The 25308-nt window shown below is 46.8% G+C and overlaps 1 protein-coding gene and 1 long non-coding RNA gene across 3 annotated transcripts; both read left to right on the forward strand.

The window, feature by feature from the left end:
* Window positions 1-14160: 14160 nt before the first annotated feature.
* Window positions 14161-15816, forward strand: LOC123158109 (uncharacterized). The gene is made up of 4 exons (XM_044576232.1): window positions 14161-14206; window positions 14469-15035; window positions 15584-15651; window positions 15730-15816. The coding sequence occupies exons 1-3, from the start codon at window positions 14161-14163 to the stop codon at window positions 15601-15603; spliced, it is 633 nt and encodes a 210-aa protein (XP_044432167.1). The 3' UTR covers window positions 15604-15651; window positions 15730-15816.
* Window positions 15817-16339: 523 nt separating this feature from the next.
* Window positions 16340-17818, forward strand: LOC123180613 (uncharacterized). Of its 2 annotated transcripts, none has more exons than XR_006491143.1 (2): window positions 16340-17388; window positions 17560-17818. It is a non-coding gene; the product is annotated as an uncharacterized lncRNA (long non-coding RNA). The 2 variants fall into 2 exon arrangements; XR_006491144.1 differs by having other exon boundaries at window positions 16340-17376.
* The last annotated feature ends 7490 nt before the right edge of the window (window positions 17819-25308 follow it).

The following is a 25308-nucleotide window of genomic DNA, read 5'->3' on the forward strand; positions in this document are numbered from 1 at the left end:
TAGTCCATGCCACCAAAGTGATCACCGCCCAAGCTTCCTTCATCATCCTCATCTCTATGCCCAAAGATGTCCACCATTGAACTAGCTTCACTCCGTGAGTTGGAGTCCATTGGGGTTTGCCCCAATTGTCTGTAATGACCGACCAGACCTGTCTCACAAACACGCATCCAAGGAGTAAGTGGTCAATCGTCTCTGTTCCTGGTCACATAGTGGACATGCCGGCAGGTGCGGCATCAAGCGTCTCTGCAGCCTGTCAGCCGTCCAACAACTCCTCCTAGCGGTGAGCCACGAGAAGATCTTGCATGTGTTCGGAGCTCGCGACTTCCAAATTTGTACAGCTCCAGCAGCTTCTATCCGGCCAGCGAAGTGTGCACGATAAGCAGAACGTGCAGAGAACCTTCCATCAGTTCCCCACAACCAGGTGATACTGTCCTGCACCCCCACCTCCACCTGGACAAGTTGCATCTAGTCCACCAGAGTGAGAAACTCTTGGATTGCCTCGACACCCATATTTGGCGACACGTCATGCCACCAACCTCCCGAGACCGCCTGTCCCATGGTTCTCACCTTGATCGCATTCCTCTTTGCAGCGCTGAACAGGTGTGGCATGGTATCCTGTATGCATCCGTCTTGAAGCCACCAGTCCGTCTAGAACAACGTGGATTGACCATCCCCAACGGGGCATTTGGTGGCTGCCTTGTAAATAGCCATCAAATCTGAGGAGACTTGCATGTTGAATTCTGCCCATGGCCTATCTGTATCCGTCCTAGCCAATCATGGCCATCTTGCTCGAAGAGAGGTGAGGGAGTCTTGGATTAGGGGGTCCTCGGGTGTCCGGGTTGTGTGATATGGGCTGGACTGATGGGCCGTAAAGATACAAGGCAGAAGACCTTCCCCCGTGTCCGGATAGGACTCTTGTCGGAGTAATTGACCACGGGTAGCCTCATCGGCACCCCATGGCATTTCAAGACATCGGGGCCACTGCGCCCCTCACACCTCCCAGACGAAAGGCCGACCCTTTGGGCCGCTTGGTCCGACGGGCCGGCTGCCAGAAGGCGTCGGGCTCTCAGAAGGCGGCCACGAGGGGGCCGACTCCTAGCAGGCGGCCCCTCGTCCCCTCAAAGTTTGCACCCACTTAACCACGACGAGATGGGGCGTGGCTACAGTACGACCTGCCACCCCCGTATCCAGGGCGGAACGTGGCCACAGTGCGGGTGTACCAAGCGGACATCCCTCGCCCGGCGCGGCACCGTTGCCACGCAATCCATGACATCACCTACGACAGAGGGAGCCATGCTCCCACGATGGGCGGTCGGTACAGCCCGCGGGCAGCGGGCCCTACCTGTCCGTGAGCCGCTAGAAGGCGGCGAACCCCCAGCAAGCGGTGTCGAGGGCGGGCCGACTCTTAACAGGCGGCCCTCCCTCCCCTGAGAGTCTGCGCGCCATTAATCCGATGAGACGGGGTGTGGCTACAGTGAGCGCCCGCCAGGCGGCGGGACTGTAGCCATGCGCCCCCCGACAAAGCCTCCGTCATCAAGGGCAAGAATACAGTATAAAGCAATCAACATGACCCGCAGGCGGTGGGCCCTGCCTGTCGGCCGAGTTCACGGCAGCCGGCGGGACCCACCAAGCGGCGGGCCCTAGCAGCCGGCGGAGAAGCCGGCGCCCAGAGACACTGACGGCCGGGTCCTACACCCGGCCGGATTACCATGGTACCCCTGGGGGGTAGGCCTATATAAACCCCCCATGCTCACCCATGCAAAGGGTTCCGAACCCTAGGCAGCATGCACATACGTAGAGAGAAGTAGAGGAGCTAGCCTTGCCCTTCTTCTTCCTCTAGTCAAACAGCTCAAGGAGCACACTTGTAGCTACTCTATTGACGATAGTCACTATGCAGAGACCCTGCAGAGCAGGACTAGGGGTGTTATCTCCACGGAGATCCCCGAACCTGGGTAAACCTCGTAGGCGTTCGAGGTCACGCTCACTCCCGCTTCTAGAGCCCGGCGACGTACTCTTGTCCTCCTCCATGATAAGCCACCCCCTGGCATATGTCGCTAGATATCCCTGACAACTCTCCTATGCGTGGGTGGCAAGATTGGTGTCCGGATATGTACTTTCCTTCCTCTGCAAACCGACTCTGTACAACCCTAGGCCCCTCCGGTGTGTATATAAACCGGAGGGTTTAGTCCGTAGAGGCTATCAGAATTCATACAAGCTAGACATCTAGGGTTTAGCCATTACGATCTCAAGGTAGATTAACCCTTGTAACCCATATACTCATCAAAGACAATCAAGTAGGAAGTAGGGTTTTACCTCCATCAAGAGGGCCCGAACCTGGGTAAACATCATGTCCCCATTGTCTTCTGTTACCTTCGATCCTCAGACGCACAGTTCGGGACCCCTACCCGAGATCGGCCGGCTTTGACACTGACATTGGTGCTTTCATTGAGAGTTCCACTGTGTCGTCGACAGAAGGTTCGATGGTTCGTTTAATCATCAACAACGATGCTGTTTCCGGGGAAACTTTCCTTCCTGGTCAACTTTTTGTGTTTGGCGGCTTCGCTCTGCGTGCCAATTCTGTTGGAAATATGCCCTAGAGGCAATAATAAATGGTTATTATTATATTTCCTTGTTCATGATAATTGTCTATTGTTCATGCTATAATTGTGTTATCCGGAAATCGTAATACATGTGTGAATACATAGACCACAACGTGTCCCTAGTAAGCCTCTAGTTGACTAGCTCGTTGATCAACAGATAGTCATGGTTTCCTGACTATGGACATTGGATGTCATTGATAACGGGATCACATCATTAGGAGAATGATGTGATGGACAAGACCCAATCCTAAGCATAGCACAAAAGATCGTGTACTTCGTTTGCTAGAGCTTTTCCAATGTCAAGTATCATTTCCTTAGACCATGAGATCGTGCAACTCCCGGATACCGTAGGAGTGCTTTGGGTGTACCAAACGTCACAACGTAACTGGGTGACTATAAAGGTACACTACGGGTATCTCTGAAAGTGTCTGTTGAGTTGGCACGGATCGAGACTGGGATTTGTCACTCCGTATGACGGAGAGGTATCTCTGGGCCCACTCGGTAATGCATCATCATAATGAGCTCAATGTGACTAAGGAGTTAGCCACGGGATCATGCATTACGGTACGAGTGAAGTGACTTGCCGGTAACGAGATTGAACAAGGTATTGGGATACCGACGATCGAATCTCGGGCAAGTAACGTACTGATTGACAAAGGGAATTGTATACGGGATTGATTGAATCATCGACATCGTGGTTCATCCGATGATATCATCGTGGAACATGTGGGAGCCAACATGGGTATCCAGATCCCGCTGTTGGTTATTGACCGGAGAGGCGTCTCGGTCATGTCTGCATGTCTCCCGAACCCGTAGGGTCTACACACTTAAGGTTCGGTGACGCTAGGGTTGTAGAGATATTAGTATGCGGAAACCCGAAAGTTGTTCGGAGTCCCGGATGAGATCCCGGATGTCACGAGGAGTTCCGGAATGGTCCGGAGGTGAAGAATTATATATAGGAAGTCCAGTTTCGGCCACCGGGAAAGTTTCGGGGGTTATCGGTATTGTACCGGGACCACCCGAAGGGTCACGGGGGTCCACCGGGTGGGGCCACCTATCCCGGAGGGCCCCATGGGCTGAAGTGGGAGGGGAACCAGCCCCTAGCGGGCTGGTGCGCCCCCCATGGGCCTCCCCCTGCGCCTAGGGTTGGAAACCCTCGGGGTGGGGGGCGCCCCACCTGACTTGGGGGGAAGTTTCCCCCCCTTGGCCGCCGCCCCCCCATAGATGGGATCCCAGGGCCGGCCCCCCCAGGGGGCCTATATAAAGGGGGGAGGGAGGGCTGCTGTACCCTAGCCCCTGGCGCCTCCCTCTCCCTCCCGTGACACCTCTCTCTCCCGCTTGTGCTTGGCGAAGCCCTGCCGGGATCCCCGCTACTTCCACCACCACGCCGTCGTGCTGCTGGATCTCCATCAACCTCTCCTTCCCCCTTGCTGGATTAAGAAGGAGGAGACGTCGCTGCTCCGTACGTGTGTTGAACGCGGAGGTGCCGTCCGTTCGGCACTCGGTCATCGGTGATTTGGATCACGGCGAGTACGACTCCATCAACCTCGTTCACTTGAACGCTTCCGCTCGCGATCTACAAGGGTATGTAGATGCACTCCTTTCCCCTCGTTGCTAGTATACTCCATAGATGGATCTTGGTGATGCGTAGAAAATTTTAAAATTCGGCAACGATCCCCAACAAATTCGACTGGTCACCTTGAACAGATCGACAGCTACGCCCCTGGTCATCAGATCAGGTTCGGAAGCCTGAATTATGTCGCTGATATCCGAGGTGAGTTGATCTTCGAAGGGTTCACGACCTCGCCCGCTGTTCCTCATCTACAAGAAGTAAACCCGTCGGATCCGCCATCAGGCTCTGTTCAAGGATCAACTATCGTTCCCGCCTTGGCCCTAGATCCAAGGCGAACCACCTCGTCCGAATACGGGATCATGAACCCTACCGGGCCCTCTCCTACTATGGAGCTCCCTGCCGGAGACCCAGAGGTGGCTATATTATTGGCAATCCTGGAATCAAACAGGACTCTCCCTATCATCAGGAAGCCGGACTCACCTCTAGATGCTAACTCCAAACTCTCGAGGCCCGCGTCTGTTAAGCACAGTCAGCTGGCGTTTACCACGCCCAGCTCCGCTGGTCATCGGTTTCCCGTCCAGCCTTCGCTCCTAAACGAGGCTTTGGACTTAATGCGATCTCTCGCCATTACGGAAGTATCACCTCCGAACTACGCCCAGCCCGAACTAGGGGCTGAGAGCGGGGAATTTCGCGTCCCACCCACCACCCACTTGGTAGCCACTATCGAGGACTTAACCGACATGCTCAATTACGCCTCCAAAGACATCGACGGTATGGACGACGATGCCGAAGCCGACCTAGGCCAAAATACGCCTATCACCGAGCGTTGGACGGCCACCTCTACATACAACGTGTATATGGTAGATACACCTAAAAATGACAACGACGACGGCAGGCAAGACCCGATTGAGGACAAGTGTGATAGCCTGGCTTATTAGGGATGATAGACTACTCATATCAATAAAGAATTCCTTCTTGCCCGGAAGCCCATGTAACGCCCACGATGCGGCTATATCTCCCACGTGTCGAGGCACGACTTAGAGGCATAACCGCATTGTAGGTATTGTCGCAAGAAGGGTCATCTTCACACAATCCCATGTAATGAACAAGAATGGGATAACGAGAGTTGGCTTACAATCGCCACTTCACACAATACATAAATTAATTCATACATCATCCAAAATCCACACATAGACCGACTACGGTCAAATCCAAATGAAAATAAGATAACCCCAAATGCTAGATCCCCGATCGTCCCAACTGGGCTCCACTACTGATCATTAGGAAACGAAATATAATAACGACCACGTTCCTCGTCGAACTCCTACTTGAGCTCGGTTGCGTCATCTGCACTGGTATCGACGGCACCTGCAACTGTTTTGGTAGAATCTGTGAGTCACGAGGACTCAGCAATCTCACGCCCGTGAGATCAAGACTATTTAAGCTTATAGGAAAGGATGGGGTAATGAGGTGGAGCTGCAGCAAGCACTAAGCATATATGGTGGCTAACATACGCAAATGAGAGCGAGAAGAGGAGCAACGCATCGGTCGCGAAGCTAGAAATGATCAAGAAGTGATCCTGAAAACTACTTACGTTCATGCATAACTCAAACCGTGTTCACTTCCCGGACTCCGCCGAAAAGAGACCATCACGGCTACACACACGGTTGATGTATTTTAATTAAGTCAAGTGTCAAGTTCTCTACAACCGGACATTAACAAATTCCCATCTGCCTCATAACCGCGGGCACGGCTTTCGAAAGATAATACCCTGCAGGGGTGTCCCAACTTAGCCCATTATAAGCTCTCACGGTCAACGAAGGATAAACCTTCTCCCGGGAAGACCCGATCAGTCTCGGAATCCCGGTTTACAAGACATTTCGACAATGGTAAAACAAGACCAGCAAAGCCGCCCGATGTGCCGACAAATCCCGATAGGAGCTGCACATATCTCGTTCTCAGGGCACAACGGATGAGACATCCTACGAGTAAAAGCAGGCCTCAAGTTTCCCCGAGGTGGCCCTGCAGTCTACTTGGTTCGGACCAACACTCAAAGGAGCACTAGCCCGGGGGGGGTAAAATAAAGATGACCCTCGGGCTCGCGAAAACCCAAGGGAAAAAGGCTTAGGTAGGCAAATGTAAAACCAAGGTTGGGCCTTGCTGGAGGAGTTTTATTCAAGGCGAACTGTCAAGGGGGTCCCATAAATCACCCAACCGCGTAAGGAACGCAAACTCAAGGAATATAATACCGGTATGACGGAAACTAGGGCGGCAAGAGTGGAACAACACACCAGGCATAAGGCCGAGCCTTCCACCCTTTACCACAATATAGGTGCACTAATTAAATAAGACATATTGTGATATGCCAAAAAATCCATGTTTCAACATGGAACCAACTTCAACTTCACCTGCAACTAGCAACGCTATAAGAAGGGCTGAGCAAAAGCGGTAACTTAGCCAAACAACGGTTTGCTAGGAAAGGATGGTTAGAGGCTTGACATGGAAATATGGGAGGCATGATATAGCAAGTGGTAGGTAGCGCATCATAGCAATAGAGCGAACAACTAGCAAAGCAAAGATAGAAGTGATTTCGAGGGTATGGTCATCTTGCCTGCAAGGTTCTCAGAGTAGTCGAAAGCTTGATCCTCGTAAGCGTACTCAATAGGTTCCTCGTTCACGAACTCGTCTCTCGGCTCTACCCACAGCAAGAACACAAGCAATGGATCCACAATCAATCACGGGAAATGCACAAGCAACATGATGCAATACATGCATGATATGCGAGATGTGATATGCGATGCATATGCGTGTTCCGGAATAAAAAGGATGAACAAGGCATCAACTTGGCAAACCAACTATACCACTGGAAAGATGAGATGATTTCGGTCGAAATCGATATAAAGATCACCGGAAACGGATGCACGGTTTGCAAATGGCGAGCAAAACAAGAATGACACGATTCTGCGATTAACAGCATGATAGCACTTAGAATACATCAAGTAACTATGCTACAGCACCCCAAAATAGCAACCAACCATATGGGAGTGATCTACAAGAGATGCTTGACAAAAGATGAACACTGAGGTACGGCTAGATCACACCATAACAGGCTCAAACAATCATGGCAAAAGTGCAAAAGATAACAGCTTCACAGACTTGGTGAAAATACTGAACATGGCTGAAACAGCATCAGGTAGCAAAGTTCAGAGCAAGCAAAACACATGCTACAGGAACTTATCATAGCAAAACAAGGCATGGCATGAATCTACTAAATGCATAAAACAAAAGTCCCTTACTGACCATCAGCCAAAAAGGATCAGAAGATATGATGGCACCCATGTAAACATAGCAAGTTTCGTTAACAGGTTCCAGACTTAGCAGAAAACAGAGCATAGCATTAACAGAATTATGAAGGCATCTTTGTGAGCTCGATGCACTCATCACAAGGCAATGCATGACAAAACAAGCATACCAACAGCAGTATGGCATGTTCATGAAGCTAACCATGGCAATAGCAAGTTCATAGCATGTATGGATCAACTACAACAACCTAGGCAAAATTGAATATCATGTTAACGTTCTGCCAGGAACATTTTATAGCAAAAGTAGAGCAAGATTAAGACATGCTAGGGCACTCCATAATTGCAAACAGAGGCATGGATGGATAGAGCACAATTATATCTACAAAAAATCCTTACTTAACATACTCAAAAGAACCATGGATCTCACTGTAGCCACATGGATACATGGCATCAAAATAACAGCAGGTAAAAGAGCAAAATCCTAAATCCCTGAAAACAGAAACATCACGAAGCCTAGTTTGCATGCTTGTGCTAGTCACCACATAGATCACAAAAATACATGGCATACCCCTCTGTAAAGATGGCATGGCATAGATCAAAACACCTGTAGAGCTCATGCCCATAAGATGCACACATCAAATGCAACAAAAATAACAAAACATCAAGTTCTGATAAGTAACAGCAGTAAACAGCATATAGCACTCTTGCATCAGAGATTTGGGCATCAAGATGAACTCAAACGAGCATGGCACAATGGAACAAAATGAAGAGCATCTCGTGATGAACATTTCGATATATCATGCAGGCAAAACGGAGCAGTATGCAATGAGATATGCCATGATGAACAGAGCAACATATTATGACAGAAAAAGACGGGGGAAATTTCGGGGTCAACCTCTCCGATCTAGATCTGGCGCGAAGATCGAGGATCGCCGGAGTTGGAGGACGGGGCGGCCGGAGCTCGGACGGAGAGGGAGGAGGCCGACCGGAGAAGGCGCGGGCGGCGGCGGCGCGGACGGAGGCGATGGGCGGCGGGGTCGCCGGGACTTGGCGCGGGGGCGGCGCGCGCGGGGAAGCCGCGGCGGCGCCGGACTTCGGCGGCGGCGGGGCGCGGGTGGTCGTCGGCCGGCGGAGACCCGGGCGGCGGCGGAGGCGCGGGGTCCGCGGGAGGAGGCGGAGGCGCGCGTGGGCGGCGGGAGGCGACGTACGAGCCCGCGGGCCGGCGATGGGCTTCGCGGGTCGGCGGCGGTGGAGCGGCGGCGTGCCACGTGGCGCGGTGGGATTGGTGCGGGCGCGGGCGCGGTTTCGTCCGGCGGCGGAGAGGGGAAAGGGTTAGGGTTGGCACCGCGAATTTGGAAGGGGAAGGCATATATATAGGTAGAGGGAGCTTGGAGACTCCAAATGGAGTGCGGTTTTCGCCCACACGATCACGATCGAACGACCGAGAGCATGGAGGTGACTTTGGTGGGTTATTGGGCTGTTTGGAAGGGGGTTTGGCTGCAACACACAAAAGGCCTTTGCGGCTACCCGGTTAACTGTTGGAGCATCAAACGACCTCCAAATGGAACGAAACTTAACAGGTGGTCTACCGGTGGTATACCAAGGCCACTTGGCAAACCTCGGTCCATTCCGAGAACGTTTAACACCCGCTCACGAAAAGAAACAAGAGGGGTGCGCCGGTGCATGTGGGAGTGCCGGATTGCAAAACGGACAACGGGGAAAATGCTCGGATGCATGAGACGAACACGTATGCAAATGAGATGCACATGATGACATGATATGAGATGCATGACATGAACAAAATGCAAATTGAAAGACAAAACCCGACCACGAAGGGAATATCATAACACATAGCCGAAAATGGCAAGAGTTGGAGTTACAAATATGGAAAGTTACATCCGGGGTGTTACAGCCCATTCGGACAGAACTCCAAAGTTAAGCGTGCTCAGCTTGGAGTAATTTCAGGATGGGTGACCGACCGAGAAGTTTCTCCCGGGTGCGCACGAGTGAGGTCAAAGTGCACAGAAAAGACTAGTATTGATCTATGGGGCCAGTCTAGATCCCGCCAGGAGTAACGACCACCGGCGGGTGTGTCTGGAGCGTTACAAGTTGGTATCAGAGCTGACCCTCCCGGTTACATGGATGTTTGCGGACAGGTGTGCGGTCATGTTTCTCATGACGTTTGTGACCCTTCGTGGAACACGACATGGCACATGTACCGGACTGGATGCACAGACGTATGTGCCAAGAGGGAACGTTCCTGTAGCCCGACAAGGACGTTGGTTCCTCTGAGTGGGGGTGTATGTGATAGTCTGGCTTATTAGGGATGATAGACTACTCATATCAATAAGGAATTCCTTCTTTTCCGGAAGCCCATTCGGACAGAACTCCAAAGTTAAGCGTGCTCAGCTTGGAGTAATTTCAGAATGGGTGACCGACCGGGAAGTTGCTCCCGGGTGCGCACGAGTGAGCACAAAGTGTGCAGAAAAGACTAGTATTGATCTGTGGGGCCAGTCTAGATCCCGCCAGGAGTAACGACCACCGTCGGGTGTGTCCGGGGCGTTACAACAAGCCTGTCGAAGCACCATCAAAGCGTCGACGTTAGCGGCACCGCTCAAAATCGCGTCGCGAAAAGGAAAGCAATACCGGCACCGGAGATAACAACACTCCGGATGACATGGAAGATCCCGAACACCCCGTCGAGCCTGCATCCGAGCAGGATGAATGGGAGGAGGGACAAGTTAACCCCGACGAACCTATCGAGAATGAGGATTAGGAAGATAGTAACTATCTACCGGTCTCAGAAGATTTCATCATGCCAGAGGAACCCCTCGAGCAAGAGCGCTTCAGGCGACAGCTAATCGCCACTGCGGGGAGCCTTGAAAAGAAACGACAGCAGCTTCAAGCCGAACAGGATACACTCAATGACAGATGGACCAAAGTCCTGGCTGCCGAAGAATACGGCCTCGATCGCCCAACAAAGAGTTATCCGAAGCGTCGGCTACTACCACAATTTGACGACGAGGCCCTTGAGCCAATACCGTCAAGATATAATCACGCTGACAAATCAGACCGACCACCACGTGGACGGGACAAAGCGGCTGCTTATGCCGAACACCAGCCCGCGCCACCTCGCCGTCGTGGCAAAGAGGTAGCGGCTCCGGGCTACACCTACGACTTACGTCAGGACCTGGACAATAGAGCCGGTCAGACTAGATCAATCTACGGATCAAGGGGACGTGCTCCAACAAGAGACGACGGCCATCAAGCTTGGCGTGATAAGCATAATCAAACCCGGGCTGAAAATCGAACACGGGTGTCATCCGAACTCCGTCGTGACGTTGCCCGATACAGATGCGCCGCACACCCCTTGTGCTTTATCGATGAGGTAATGCAGCACCGGTTTTCGGAAGGGTTTAAACCCTTAAACATTGAAGCATATGATGGAATGACAGATCCCGCGGTATGGATTGAAGACTTTCTTCTCCATATTCACATGGCCCGCGGTGATGATCTCCACGCCATTAAATACATCCCCCTAAAGCTAAAGGGACCAGCACAACACTGGTTAAACAGCCTCCCAAAAAACTCTATTGGCAGCTGGAAAGATTTGGAGGATGCCTTTTGAGACAACTTCCAAGGTACTTATGTCCAGCCACCGGACGCCGATGACCTTAGTCACATAGTCTAGCAACCCGGAGAGTCGGCCCGCAAACTCTGGACTCGGTTCTTAATTAAAAAGAACTAGATCGTCGACTGTCCAGACGCCGAAGCCCTAGCGGCCTTTAAACATACACTACTGCAGGATGCTGCTAACGCGACACTACGATCAGAGACCCTTAGACGAAACTGTATGCGATGCAATAATCGCAAACGGTGGTGTAAAAAACCGTCAAAAAGGTGCAAAACGTTTGCGATGACGGATGCATCAAACACGGTTCAGATTTTAGTTGCGTGTGCGATTCAGGGCATACAATTCAATTCAATTAACCATTTTCGATGAGTAGGAACAAAAGAAACGGGTAGCTAGATAAAGGTGTGTGCGATGTACAACATACGGTTCACTCGGATGAACTGTTTGTGATTAGGCAACACAAAAGAAACGGTCAGTCAGATCAAGGTGTGTGCGATGTACATCATACAGTTCACGCGGATGAACTGTTTGTGATTAGGCAACATAAAAGAAACGGTCAGCCATATCAAGGTGTGTGTGATGTACGACATGCGGTTCACCCGGATGAACTGTTTGCGTTGAGACAAAAGAACAGAAACGGTTCAATATAACAAATACCATAAATATTGCAAGGTTCAAATTCAAAGATTACAACGCCCAAATTCAAACATTGCAAACCGCGTCATTTCTGAAAAGGGATCAGCCGCTGACAAGTTATGTATGAGTTTGACACAATGATTTCCAATTGCTTTGCCATATGCTCTTCCAATACGAAGTTTGGCATTTTTGGAGGCACTTCCATTCCACAGTACCAGCTGGCTCTGATAATCATACCATTTATCTTTTCTAATTAAGTGCATGTTCAACCTCAGTACCTTCAGCACCTTTGCTCTGGTAAGAAAGAACCTAGTGGCGAGTGTAATCTCCGGTGGGGTCCCTCGGTAGGAGTTCAAAGTAATATTTGAGAGATGCAGATCCAGGCATTCGATGTGATTGTCGTTACAAACATCTTCCACCGGACCTAATATGCACTACAAAAGAAGAGAACGTGTTAGTGCCTACATGCAGTTTTGAACACTACTACACGCCCATTTGGTTTGCAGGATTTGTAAAATGCACCAACGTGCCATCTTCGATCTGGCATGATTAACATGGGCATTAATTTGATTACAATCTAGAAACATGTAGCCTTCTTCACAAGAGGTTGATTGGATGAAAAATTCCCTAAGAAAACTAGTACAGATGAATCCAAAAGAGAAATGCTTATGGACGATTGCAACCATATGAATGAAGCAACCAATATGGGGTGGGGGTGTATGTCCTAAAATCCTCCAAAATTCCTTCCGAAATCGTAGTAAATTGTCATTATAAACTTGGGAAAAGGTGCAAAAAATTGAGCTCCCTTATGGTTAACATTTAACAAGAAAGGAGCATCACCTCGATATACAGCTTCTTCACGTACGGAAAGCATCTCAGGCAACTGAAAACTTGGTCCAGGTTGGGGACTGATACGTCTCCGTCGTATCTATAATTTTTTATTGTTCCATGCCAATATTATAAAACTTTCATATACTTTTGGCAACTTTCTATACTATTTTTGGGACTAACATATTATCCAGTGCCCAGTGCCAATTCCTGTTTGTTGCATGTTTTTTGTTACGCAGAAAATCCATATCAAACGAAGTCTAAACGGGATAAAAACCGACGGAGATTTTTTTGGAATATATGTGATTTTTGGAAGAAGAATCAACGCGAGACGATGTCCGAGGGGGCCATGAGGCAGGGGGCGCACCCCTGACCCTCGTGGACACCCCGTAAGGCGGTTGTTGTCATTCTTTCGCCGCAACAAAGCTAATATCCGGATAAAAACCGTGTTCAAATTTCAATCCAATTGGAGTTATGGATCTCCGGGAATTTAAAAAAATAGTGAGGCTGGGCAACTCGCTCCAAGGGCGCTCCCCCGATTTCTTCCTTTGATAGCCGTTCGATCCTGGTCAGCGCAGTCATTTTCTCGTTCCTGTCCGTTTGATCTTAGCTGGGAATTGACCTCCGCGTATTGACCTGCGGTAGATCCTGGGTGGGGGATGACTTGTGGGGCTCGCCCTCGGTTTGATTGGCTGGGTGCCGGTTTCTTCGGTGCGCGGGGCAGCCTCTCCTGCCGCGCCGCGTGCGCGCGAAGGCCACATCGTGTGCTCTGCGCGGGTTATGCGCTGCTCGGCCGACACATATATACTTGGTTTTTGCGCCCGCACCTGCGCTGGACCGATGACGGGTGGACATGTACTGCTGCTGGTCCCGCTCGTCGGTTGAACTGGCTGCCGTCCCACGGTGTTTCTCTCGGGGTCAAACGTGCCTGGGGCCGCCGCTCGCACGCACGCTGCTTGCCTCGTCCGCTGTGCCCGCGTCGTGCGTTACGGGAGCAGCTGCGCAGGGCTCGGCCGGTGCATGTGTACCTGGCTTATGCACCAGCGTCTCTTCTATTGCGGTGACAGGTGGGCCGGTCCTGCTGTTGGTCCCGCTCGTCAGCTGCACGGACTGCGTCATGTTGGTTGGTTGTGCGGACTGCGCCGGGTTGGTTGGGATCCGGCTTGCCTACTCCCTCCCCATGCTCCCATCCGTGCTCCCACTTCATCCTACGGCTGTTTTTTTTCATTTTTTTTAATCTAATCATCTCTCCCTGATTTTAAGGGGATGGGGTCGGGCCTTATTTTGTTTCAATTAAATCAAGCCACGTACGGGAGCACGGATGGACTGACGCGCGGGGAGCAGGGAAGTATCGTCCGTTGGCTGGGGCATGTTCGCGTGGACCCCTGGCTGACCGATGCATCGTGTGCGCGTCCTGCGTGCCTCACCTCCGTCTTCGGTTGGAGAGAGGAGATGGACTGGCAAAATATCTCGCGAGCCCACTTCCCGCATCTCCATCGACCTAGCCGCCTCCACCCTCGTGCATCCTCCCGCGTCAATCGCGCCCAAACCTCCTCATCTCGGATCCCGTGGGACCGAGGTGCGGGCATGGAGGCGAGCTTCCCTGGCGGCCGCGGCGACCTGCAGGCAAAGGGTGACGGCGGCGGCGGCGCTCGATTAGATCTGCGGGAGAGAGAGGATGAGAGGGAGTGATAAGGAAGAAGATGAGAGGGAGAGAGAGAGAGAGAGAGAGGAAAGGGGAGAGGGAGGGCTTCTACGTCGCCGCTCTCTGGATGCACGCCATCCACCCGCGCACGCTAGCCGCCAACCTCGCCGGCTTCGCCAGGTTCGGCTGCCTCAAGGACCTCCCCGAGATCCTCTATCGTTTCCTCCACGGCCCCCGCGATGAGCGCAAGGACTAGGACAACGTCGCCGCGGCGGCCCCGGGGGCAAGAGCGGCAAGCGGCGCTGCGTCGGCGGCCTTGCCGCCGCCGCGGCTGAGGCCTCCAAGGCCCGGCGCGAGAAGGAGGCGGAGCACGCGCAGGCCGTGCTCGCGCGCTACGACTCTGACGAGGCCTTCCGCAACCTCTACGACGGCGTCGCCGACCTCTTCGCCGGGCTGCTCAAGTCGGACCAGGAGCACCTGCACGCGGGCGACACGGCCAAGATCGTGTTCGCCGCCAAGTGGTGCCCGTCGCCGCGCTCGTCGTACGACCGCGCGACGCTGCTCTGCGAGGCCATCGCGCGCCGGGTCTTCCCGCGCGACTCGAGCCCCGAGTACCTCGCTATCCCCGACAAGCACTACGCCTACCGCGTCCGCAACCGGCTCCGCCGCGAGGTGCAGGTGCCGCTCCGCAAGGTGCTCGAGCTCCCCGAGGTCTACATGAGCGCCGGCAAGTGGGACGAGCTGCCCTGCGCGCGCGCTTGGCGTCCACGGCCATGCGCCAGTACAAGAGGCGTCCTGGCTGTGCTTCTTTCTTCTGGTAATGCACTGCTCCTTAGCTTCTTTCTTTGCATTTCTTATGAGTTTTGCGTATGCTGCTGCCTCTGCAAGTGATGGTATGTGCTTTCTTTTGTTTGGTATAATTTTGGTGTGTGTGTTTTCTAGCGCTAGGCCTACTTTTGTCTCTGGTTTAGGTGTCTGCATATACCATGGGCTGTGCGCTTGTGTGCTGATGTTGATGTTGGCATGTTTTATATTGTCTATTCTTTCTGCTTGATCAGCTAACAATCAGATTGGTGTAGTGGAGCTAAAAATACATTGGCTGGTTGTGTCTCTTAGTTTGGCAGAAAGCGCAGTATGTCAAATTGATCGGTGTCCATCTCCCTCAATTTCTGCATATTTATATTTGGGAAGTGAACCAGGCTACTCATCGATTAATAAAAGCTTTATAGTTCTGTTCTCCTTCCATTATTTCTTCAGTATTATTCATTTATTCTCTTAGATGAAAGGTATTATTGTAATGATGTCCTGTTGTTCTGTAATGTATTTTTGATTTTTTTCTGTGATTGTACTCAATGGTGCTTGCAGGTCCATGGACATTGTCATAATGGTCACCTTATCGCAGTGTATTATTTTTGGATCTCATATTCCTCAAGGTAATGGACAAGAATTTGTGTACTTGCTTGGCTAATGTTTTACTAGACCTAAAGATTTTCCCTGCTCTGCTCTGTTAGGCGCGCCATCCTCTGATTCGATGTCGGCCGATCTGAGAAATAAGAGGAGGAATAATCCAGCAGAAGAATTTGGTGAAGAAGAACAAGGTGATATTTCTCTCGTGTGAACACAATCATTGTTTTCTTGATGTTATCACCCATGTGTTAATGTTGTAGAAGATTTATCATTTGACTTCTTCTTTTAGGTTTAATTTGTGTTTAGTTAATTGCCACAGATTGTGATGTTCATATATGGGGATTTTTTTTGTCAATTTTGTTGCTTCAATATGTAGGGTGCTACTATCCATGTGGCATATCTAATAGGTCAGACTGGTTTGCTAGCTTAATTTTTTAGCTTGATGTTTTCATTTAGGGGTGTCCCCTTCAGCTGCATCTTTTGTGCAGCTCCAAAATTCTATGTTTCAAAGCACTTATTTCCATGTTCTGTTTATTATTTTTAAGTCATGAAAACTCTTTTCAGTGTGCTTGATCACTCCACTTCCATGTTTATCCTTGCAGAAAAGAATACCTTTATCCTGATAGGCATGGAAACACCGGTTCGCATTGAGTGCATCATCGCTAATCAGCTACTATGTATGGTCAGCGGACATGCTTGCTTATTCCTGTAACATATCATTACTCTATCTCCTTAGCCTTTCTAACTTTTAAGATTTGATCAATTCTTTAGAAGTTCGTACAGATCTAGAAGTATTTGGTTTTGTTGGTCAAATCCATTACCTGTATGTCCTTATTTATTTTATTGTTCGAACAAGATATCAGATCACCTACATTCATTATTCTTGATTACAGTCTCATACTAAAGTAGTCTAAAATGGTCTGAATAGTTGTAGTAATTCATAAATATTTTCAATGTAGTTCTTATTTGGTTTCTAGGCATAGAATTTACTTCAAAATTTTGATCTTTATTTGGTTAGTAAGGCTCTAGAATAAAACAGACCAATGATATATATACAAACAGACACAATAGGAGTTAACTGGTACCTAGCTTTTGAAACCTCTGATATATACAAAATATTATTTGAGTAGAACAGGAGAGATGCAATCTTATGGATATTTCCGCATTTGTAAGAAACTTTCCAGCTTGGCAAGAGGGCTTGACTAGCCATGTGTAGGACTCAGCCATGCTGCCTTCCAAATGATTAGTCATTGGTGTTTTCTTATGTTCGTGTTAGCCCAAGTGCATCAGATAAGTAGACTGTTATGTTGAAAAAAGGAAAGAGACTACTCTTTTGTTACTTACAGTACAGATATATGCTATAACATATTACCTTTATGCTCTCGATTTCAGTATACGCCTGCGAACAAGTAAGTCAGTAATATCAATGCCTAAGAATTACTTTGTTTGCCATGCTAATCATTACATCAGAGAGCAATGGATATAGAAGAAATATGTAAACAGTTGTCCCTAGAAGAAATATGCAACAACTTATTCAGGTTACTTAATTAATAACGCATCTATATCATTACATACACATACTGAATGTGCCTTTTGAGAGTGAGCTTCTGTCAGTACCTCACACTTATCTTATATGCCATTCCAACTATCTGTTGCAGTAGAGAGCAAGGGACATATAAGAAATCTCCAGGCAGCTTCACTTAGATGCATCATCTTCTGCTAGGAGTCAGCTTGAAGAACGACCTTCTCAGGTTAATTCTTGGGTCAGTGTTTCAGCTTTTCTCCATTGGTTTGTAAAAACCACATGGTAACTTGACTTTACAGAGAACCTGCTGCACTATAACTTTGGTTTAATCTGTCGATAATGCCCATGAGTATATTCTTAGTGTATGTTTGACCAGATTGTTTTAACTTGTGTTGTTCCTATGCTTCAGGAGACTGCAACTGACATGCTGGATGGGGAATAACCAAATTTGTGGACAAAGACAAAGAGTTCATCGCAAGGGGTGGTGTTTAGGATATATACACAAAAGAGGAAACTTTTTTTGTACAGAACCAAATTATATGATGTATTTGACCACTATTTCTAAGAAATGTTCATCATGTATTCAGTACATTTTATTGTGTCACTTTTTTGAGGGGTAGCTTTATTCATCAAACATCACAAAGTGTGCGATAGAGTTCATCAAACCAGGCTTTATTGTGTCACCTATGTTTACCTTCTTTTTTATTGTGTCACCTATGTTTACCTTCTCAAGTATATATTTTGAAGGACAAGTCTATTCTTTTTTATAAAAATAGTTACAATTCGTGTCCTATGTGATTGCTCAAGCCTATAGTAACCTATTCATGTCACACAAATATTTTCTTTTTCCAAACCCATTGCCAAAAAAATGCAACCATGCCAACTTTACTCTCTCATCATAGTGGGCATATTTTCAAACTGAACATATTCATATTATGCAATTTCCCTTTTTTTCATGCTATTATTTCACAACGTAATAAACATGTTTAAAAAAATAGCATGATTTAGCAGAAGGTCCTTGCAGTATGAAACTATTTTCATCGATAGCATGTCTTTAGCGGGTCTCTGCGCCATTTGGCGCAACGAGTCAACTAGTATAAGAAATGGTGAAAGGCCAGATCTGGGAGCGCAGAAACACAGAGAGACAGATCCAATTTCGGAGGGGCTCTCGCCCCTTCCATGCCATGGAGACCAAGGACCATAGGGAAAACCCTTCTCCCATCTAGGGAGAAGGTAAAGGAAGAAGAATAAGAAGGGGGGCTCTCTCCCCCTCTCTCACGGTGGCGCCGGAACGCCGCCGGGACCATCATTGTCACCGCAATCTACACCAACAACTTCACCGCCGTCATCACCAACTCTTCCCCCTCTTTGCAGCGGTGTAACCCCTCTTTTACCCTCTGTAATCTCTACTTAAACATGGTGCTCAATGCTATATATATATTATTTCCCAATGATGTATGACTATCCTATGATGTTTGAGTAGATCCGTTTTGTCCTAAGGGTTAAGTGATGATCGTGATTGGTTTGAGTTGCATGTTTTATTATTGGTGCTGTCCTATGGTGCTCTCCATGTTGCGCAAGCGTGAGGGATTCCCGCTGTAGGGTGTTGCAATACGTTCATGATTCGCTTATAGTGGGTTGCTTGAGTGATAGAAGCATAGACCCGAGTAAGGGGGTTGTTGCGTATGGGATAAAGAGGACTTGATGCTTTAATGCTATGGTTGGGTTTTACCTTAATGATCTTTAGTAGTTGCGGATGCTTGCTAGAGTTCCAATCATAAGTGCATATGATCCAAGAAGAGAAAGTATGTTAGCTTATGTCTCTCCCTCAAATAAAATTGCAGTAATGATTACCAGTCTAGTTATCGATTGCCTAGGGACAAATAACTTTCTCATGACAAAAAGCTCTCTACTAAAACTAACTTAGTTATTTCTTTATCTAAACAGCCCCTACTTTTTATTTACGCGCTCTTTATTATCTTGCAAACCTATCCAACAACACCTACAAAGTACTTCTAGTTTCATACTTGTTCTAGGTAAAGCGAACGTTAAGCGTGCGTAGAGTTGGATCAGTGGTCGATAGAACTTGAGGGAATATTTGTTCTACCTTTAGCTCCTCGTTGGGTTCGACACTCTTACTTATCGAAAGAGGCTACAATTGATCCCCTATACTTGTGGGTTATCAAGACCTTTTTCTGGCGCCGTTGCCGGGGAGTTATAGCGTGGGGTGAATATTCTCGTGTGTGCTTGTTTGCTTTATCACTAAGTAGTTTTTATTTTGTGCTCTTGTTTTTTATCTTTAGTTATGGGTAGGAAACGCAAAATACCAAAAAAATTAGTGGTACCTACTGAACCAATGGTTGAGGAACCACTCAAAATCTATCACACTACTGAAGCTTTTTACTTGGATCATCTTCGATCCCTATGTGCTCGGGCTGAAACCCCAACTAGCTTAGTTGAGGGCAAATCTTTAGATGAGCATGCTTGTTATGTGCGACACCGCATATCTGAAAAAGGGAAACTTTTACTAGATCAAATTCCGTTTGCAGTGCTATGCTTGGAATTTATGTGAAATATATGATTGGACTTGTTCTAAAGACCCTAAGAAACACCTTCCTTACCAATGTGAGTTTAGTGATAATGGAATAGTATCTTCGTAAACTAAGGGTGTCTATAATTACTATGATGTTCAACAAATTGAATAATTTGTTGCTTTTAGGGGTACTTGTGAAATTGCTTCTTTTATTGAAGAGTGTGATACTACTCTCTACAAATCTGAAAATTTGGCCATACTTAAATATTGCTATGATAATTATGCTTCTAATCCTTATATTAAACCATATATTGAGGACTCCTCCGCTGTCCAAGCTAATATTTTGCAGGAGTCTATGGAAGAAGAAATTAATGACGTTGTGAGCTCATTGGATGAAAAAGACGAGGAGGAGAGCGAAGAACAAAAGGAGGAAGAGTGGATTGATCACCCGTGCCCACCTTCTAATGAGAGTAACTCTTCAACTCATACATTGTTTAACTTCCCTTCGTGCTTACCGAAGGATGATTGCTATGATGATTGTTATGATCCCGTTGATTCTTTTGAAATATCCCTTTTTGATGATGCTTGCTATGCTTGTGGCCAAGATGCCAATATGAATTATGCTTATGGTGATGAACTTGCTATAGTTCCTTTTGTTAAACATGAAATTGTTGCTATTGCACCCACGCATGATAGTCCTATTATCTTTTTGAATTCTCCCGACTACACTATATCGGAGAAGTTTGCCCTTATTAAGGATTATATTGATGGGTTGCGTTTTACTATTACACATGATGATTTTGATAGATATAATATGCATGTGCTTGCTGCTCCTACTTGCAATTATTATGAGAGAGGAACTATATCTCCACCTCGCTATGTTTCCCACACGATAAAATTGCAAGAAACTGCTTATGCTATGTATTGGCCTTTACTTGATGTGCATGAATTGTTCTTGTATGACATGCCGATGCATAGGAAGAGAGTTATACTTCGTCATTACATGATATATGTTACTTTGTGCTCACTACTAAATTACAAATCATTGTTAATTAAAATTGGCTTTGATATACCTTGGGATCCGGGTGGATTCACTACTTGAGCACTATATGCCTAGCTTAATGGCTTTAAAGAAAGCGCTGCCAGGGAGACAACTCGGAAGTTTTAGAGAGTCATTTATTTCTGTTGAGTGCTTTTATATAGTTTAAAAACAAAAAAATAAAGAGGGGAACCCAGAACTTTTCAAAAAGGAAAGTGAAAGTGAGAGAGACAAGCATTGTTGAAGTGGGGGAGCTCCTTGAACTTTGTTCATGCTCACGGAAACTTTGTGAATCTTGATTACAGAAAATTTTCAACAAAAATAATTTCCCCTTGTAAAATTCCATTGTATTATAAAAATAATGTGCCAAGATTTGCCTTTAGGATGTTACATTGCTTGTTGGTTTGTGCGGTGCAAAACAGAAACTTTGGCTGTAGTGCGCGATTTTACATTTTTACTGGAACGTCAAACGGTTCTGAAACTTTTTGCACTGTCTTTCTATACAATTTTTTTTACTAATTATTTCAAATTTTTTGGAGTACAAGAGGTATGGTGAATGTTCAGATTATTACAGACTGTCCTTAAGACAGATTCTGTTTTTGATGCATAGTTTGCTTGTTTTGATGAAACTATCAATTTCTATCAGTGGATTAAGCAATGGAAAAGTTATATTACAGTAGCTACAATGCAAAAACAAAATATGAATTGGTTTGCAATAGTACTTAGGTAGTGATTTGCTTTATTATACTAATGGATCTTACCGAACTTTCTATTGAGTTTTGTGTGGATGAAGTGTTCGAAGATCGAGGATGTCTCGATGTGAGGAGAAGAAGGAGAGGCAAGAGCTCAAGCTTGGGGATGCCCAAGGCACCCCAAGTAAATATTCAAGGAGACTCAAGCGTCTAAGCTTGGGGATGCCCCGGAAGGCATCCCATCTTTCTTCAACAAGTATCAATATGTTTTCGGATTCGTTTCATTCATGCGATATGTGCAAATCTTGGTGCGTCTTTTGCATTTAGTTTTCACTTTTCTTTTATGCACCATGCTGGTATGAGATAGTCCTTGGTTGATTTATATAATGCTCATTGCACTTCACTTATATTCTTTGAGTATGGCTTTATAGAATGCTTCATGTGCTTCACTTATATCATTCGAAGTTTGGATTGACTGTTTCTCTTCACATAGAAAACTGCCATTTGTAGAATGCTCTTTTGCTTCACTTATATTTGTTAGAGCATGGGCATATCTGTTGTAGAAAGAATTAAACTCTCTTGCTTCACTTATATCTATTTAGAGAGTTGACAGGAACTGGTCATTCACATGGTTAGTCATAAAATCCTACATAAAACTTATAGATCACTGAATATGATATGTTTGATTCCTTGCAATAGTTTTGCGATATAAAGATGGTGATATTAGAGTCATGCTAGTGGGTAGTTGTGGATTGTAGAAATACTTGTGTTGAAGTTTGTGATTCCCTAGCATGCACGTATGGTGAACCGTCATGTGATGAAGTCGGAGCATGATTTATTTATTGATTGTCTTCCTTATGAGTGGCGGTCGGGGACGAGCGATGGTCTTTTCCTACCAACCTATCCCCCTAGGAGCATGCGCGTAGTACTTTGTTTCGATGACTAATAGATTTTTGCAATAAGTATGTGAGTTCTTTATGACTAATGTTGAGTCCATGGGTTACACGCACTCTCACCCTTCCATCATTGCTAGCCTCTTCGGTACCGTGCATTGCCCTTTCTCACCTCGAGAGTTGGTGCAAACTTCGCCGGTGCATCCAAACCCCGTGATATGATACGCTCTATCACACATAAGCCTCCTTATATCTTCCTCAAAACAGCCACCATACCTACCTATCATGGCATTTCCATAGCCATTCCGAGATATATTGCCATGCAACTTCCATCATCATTATATACATGACTTGAGTATTCATTGTCATATTGCTTTGCATGATCGTAAGATAGCTAGCATGATATTTTCATGGCTTGTCCGTTTTTTTATATCTTTGCTACGCTAGATCATTGCATATCCCGGTACACCGCTGGAGGCATTCATATAGAGTCATATCTTTGTTCTAGAGTTGTAATATTGATTTGTAAGTAAATAAAAGTGTGATGATCATCATTATTAGAACATTGTCCCAGGTGAGGTTATCAAAATAAAAGAGGCCAAAGAAGCCCAAATAAAAAAAGAGGCTAAAGAAGCCCACCAAAAAAGGAGAAAAAAATATAAAAAATGAGAGAAAAGAGAGAAGGGACAATGTTACTATCCTTTTACCACACTTGTGCTTCAGAATAGCACCATGTTCTGCAGAGAGTCTCTTGAGTTATCACTTTCATATACTAGTGGGAATTTTCATTATAGAACTTGGCTTGTATATTCCAACGATGGGCTTCCTCAAATGCCCTAGGTCTTCATGAGCTAGCAAGTTGGATGCACACCCACTTAGTTTTCAGTTTGAGCTTTCATACACTTATAGCTCTTAGTGCATCCATTGCATGGCAATCCCTACTCCTCACATTGACATCAATTGATGGGCATCTCCATAGCCCGTTGATTAGCCGCGTCGATGTGAGACTTTCTCCTTTTTGTCTTCTCCACACAACCTCCATCATCATATTCTATTCCACCTATAGCGCTCATGTATTGCGTGAAAGTTGAAAAGGTTTGAGAACGTCAAAAGTATGAAATAATTGCTTGGCTTGTCATCGGGGTTGTGCATGATTTTAATATTTTGTGTGGTGAAGATGGAGTATAGCCAGACCATATGATTTTGTAGGGATAACTTTCTTTGGCCATGTTATTTTGAAAAGACATGATTGCTTTATTAGTATGCTTGAAGTATTATTGTCTTAATGTCAAATGATAGACTATTGTTTTGAATCACTCGTGTCTTAATATTCATGCCATGATTAGATTACATGATCAAGATTATGCTAGGTAGCATTCCACATCAAAAATTATCTTTTTTATCATTTACCTACTCGAGGACGAGCAGGAATTAAGCTTGGGGATGCTGATACGTCTCCGTCGTATCTATAATTTTTGATTGTTCCATGCCAATATTATACAACTTTCATATACTTTTGGCAACTTTCTATACTATTTTTGGGACTAACATATTAATCCAGTGCCCAGTGCCAGTTCCTGTTTGTTGCATGTTTTTTGTTTCGCAGAAAATCCATATCAAACGGAGTCCAAACAGGATAAAAACTGACGGAGATTTTTTTTGGAATATATGTGATTTTTGGGAAGAATAATCAACGCGAGACGATGCCTGAGGGGGCCACGAGGCAGGGGGCGCCCCAGGGGGGCAGGCGTGCTCCTGACCCTCGTGGACACCCCGTAAGGCGGTTGCTGCCCTTCTTTCGCCGCAAGAAAGCTAATATCCGGATAAAAATCGTGTTCAAATTTCAATCCAATTGGAGTTACGGATCTCTGGGAATATAAGAAACGATGAAAGGCCAAATCTGGGAGCGCAGAAACATAGAGAGACAGAGAGACATATCCAATCTCGGAGGGGCTCTCGCCCCTCCCATGCCATGGAGACCAAGGACCAGAGGGGAAACCCTTCTCCCATCTAGGGAGAAGGTCAAGGAAGAAGAAGAAGAAGAAGGGGGGCTCTCTCCCCCTCTCTCCCGGTGGCGCCGGAACACCGTCGGGGCCATCATCGTCACCGCAATCTACACACAACTTCACCGCCGTCATCACCAACTCTTCCCCCTCTTTGCAGTGGTGTAACCCCTCTTTTACCCGCTGTAATCTCTACTTAAACATGGTGCTCAACGCTATATATTATTTCCCAATTATGTATGGCTATCCTATGATGTTTGAGTAGATCCGTTTTGTCCTATGGGTTAATTGATGATCGTAATTGGTTTGAGTTGCATGTTTTATTATTGGTGCTGTCCTATGGTGCTCTCCGTGTCGCGCAAGCATGAGGGATTCCCGCTGTAGGGTGTTGCAATACGTTCATGATTTGCTTATAGTGTGTTGCTTGAGTGACAGAAGCATAAACCCGAGTAAGGGGGTTGTTGCGTATGGGATAAAGAGGACTTGATGCTTTAATGCTATGGTTGGGTTTTACCTTAATGATCTTTAGTAGTTGCGGATGCTTGCTAGAGTTCCAATCATAAGTGCATATGATCCAAGAAGAGAAAGCATGTTAGCTTATGCCTCTCCCTCAAATAAAATTGCAATAATGATTACCGGTCTAGTTATCGATTGCCTAGGGACAAATAACTTTCTCGTGACAAAAAGCTCTCTACTAAAACTAACTTAGTTATTTCTTTATCTAAACAGCCCCTACTTTTTATTTACGCGCTCTTTATTATCTTGCAAACCTATCCAACAACACCTACAAAGTACTTCTAGTTTCATACTTGTTCTAGCTAAAGCGAACGTTAAGCGTGTGTAGAGTTGTATCGGTGGTCGATAGAACTTGAGGGAATATTTGTTCTACCTTTAGCTCCTCGTTGGGTTCGACACTCTTACTTATCGAAAGAGGCTACAATTGATCCCCTATACTTGTGGGTTATCAGGGACGACAGATTCTAGTGCCAAGACCTTCA

This window comes from Triticum aestivum, chromosome 1D, assembly GCF_018294505.1.
Source record: "Triticum aestivum cultivar Chinese Spring chromosome 1D, IWGSC CS RefSeq v2.1, whole genome shotgun sequence".
NCBI lineage: Eukaryota > Viridiplantae > Streptophyta > Magnoliopsida > Poales > Poaceae > Triticum > Triticum aestivum.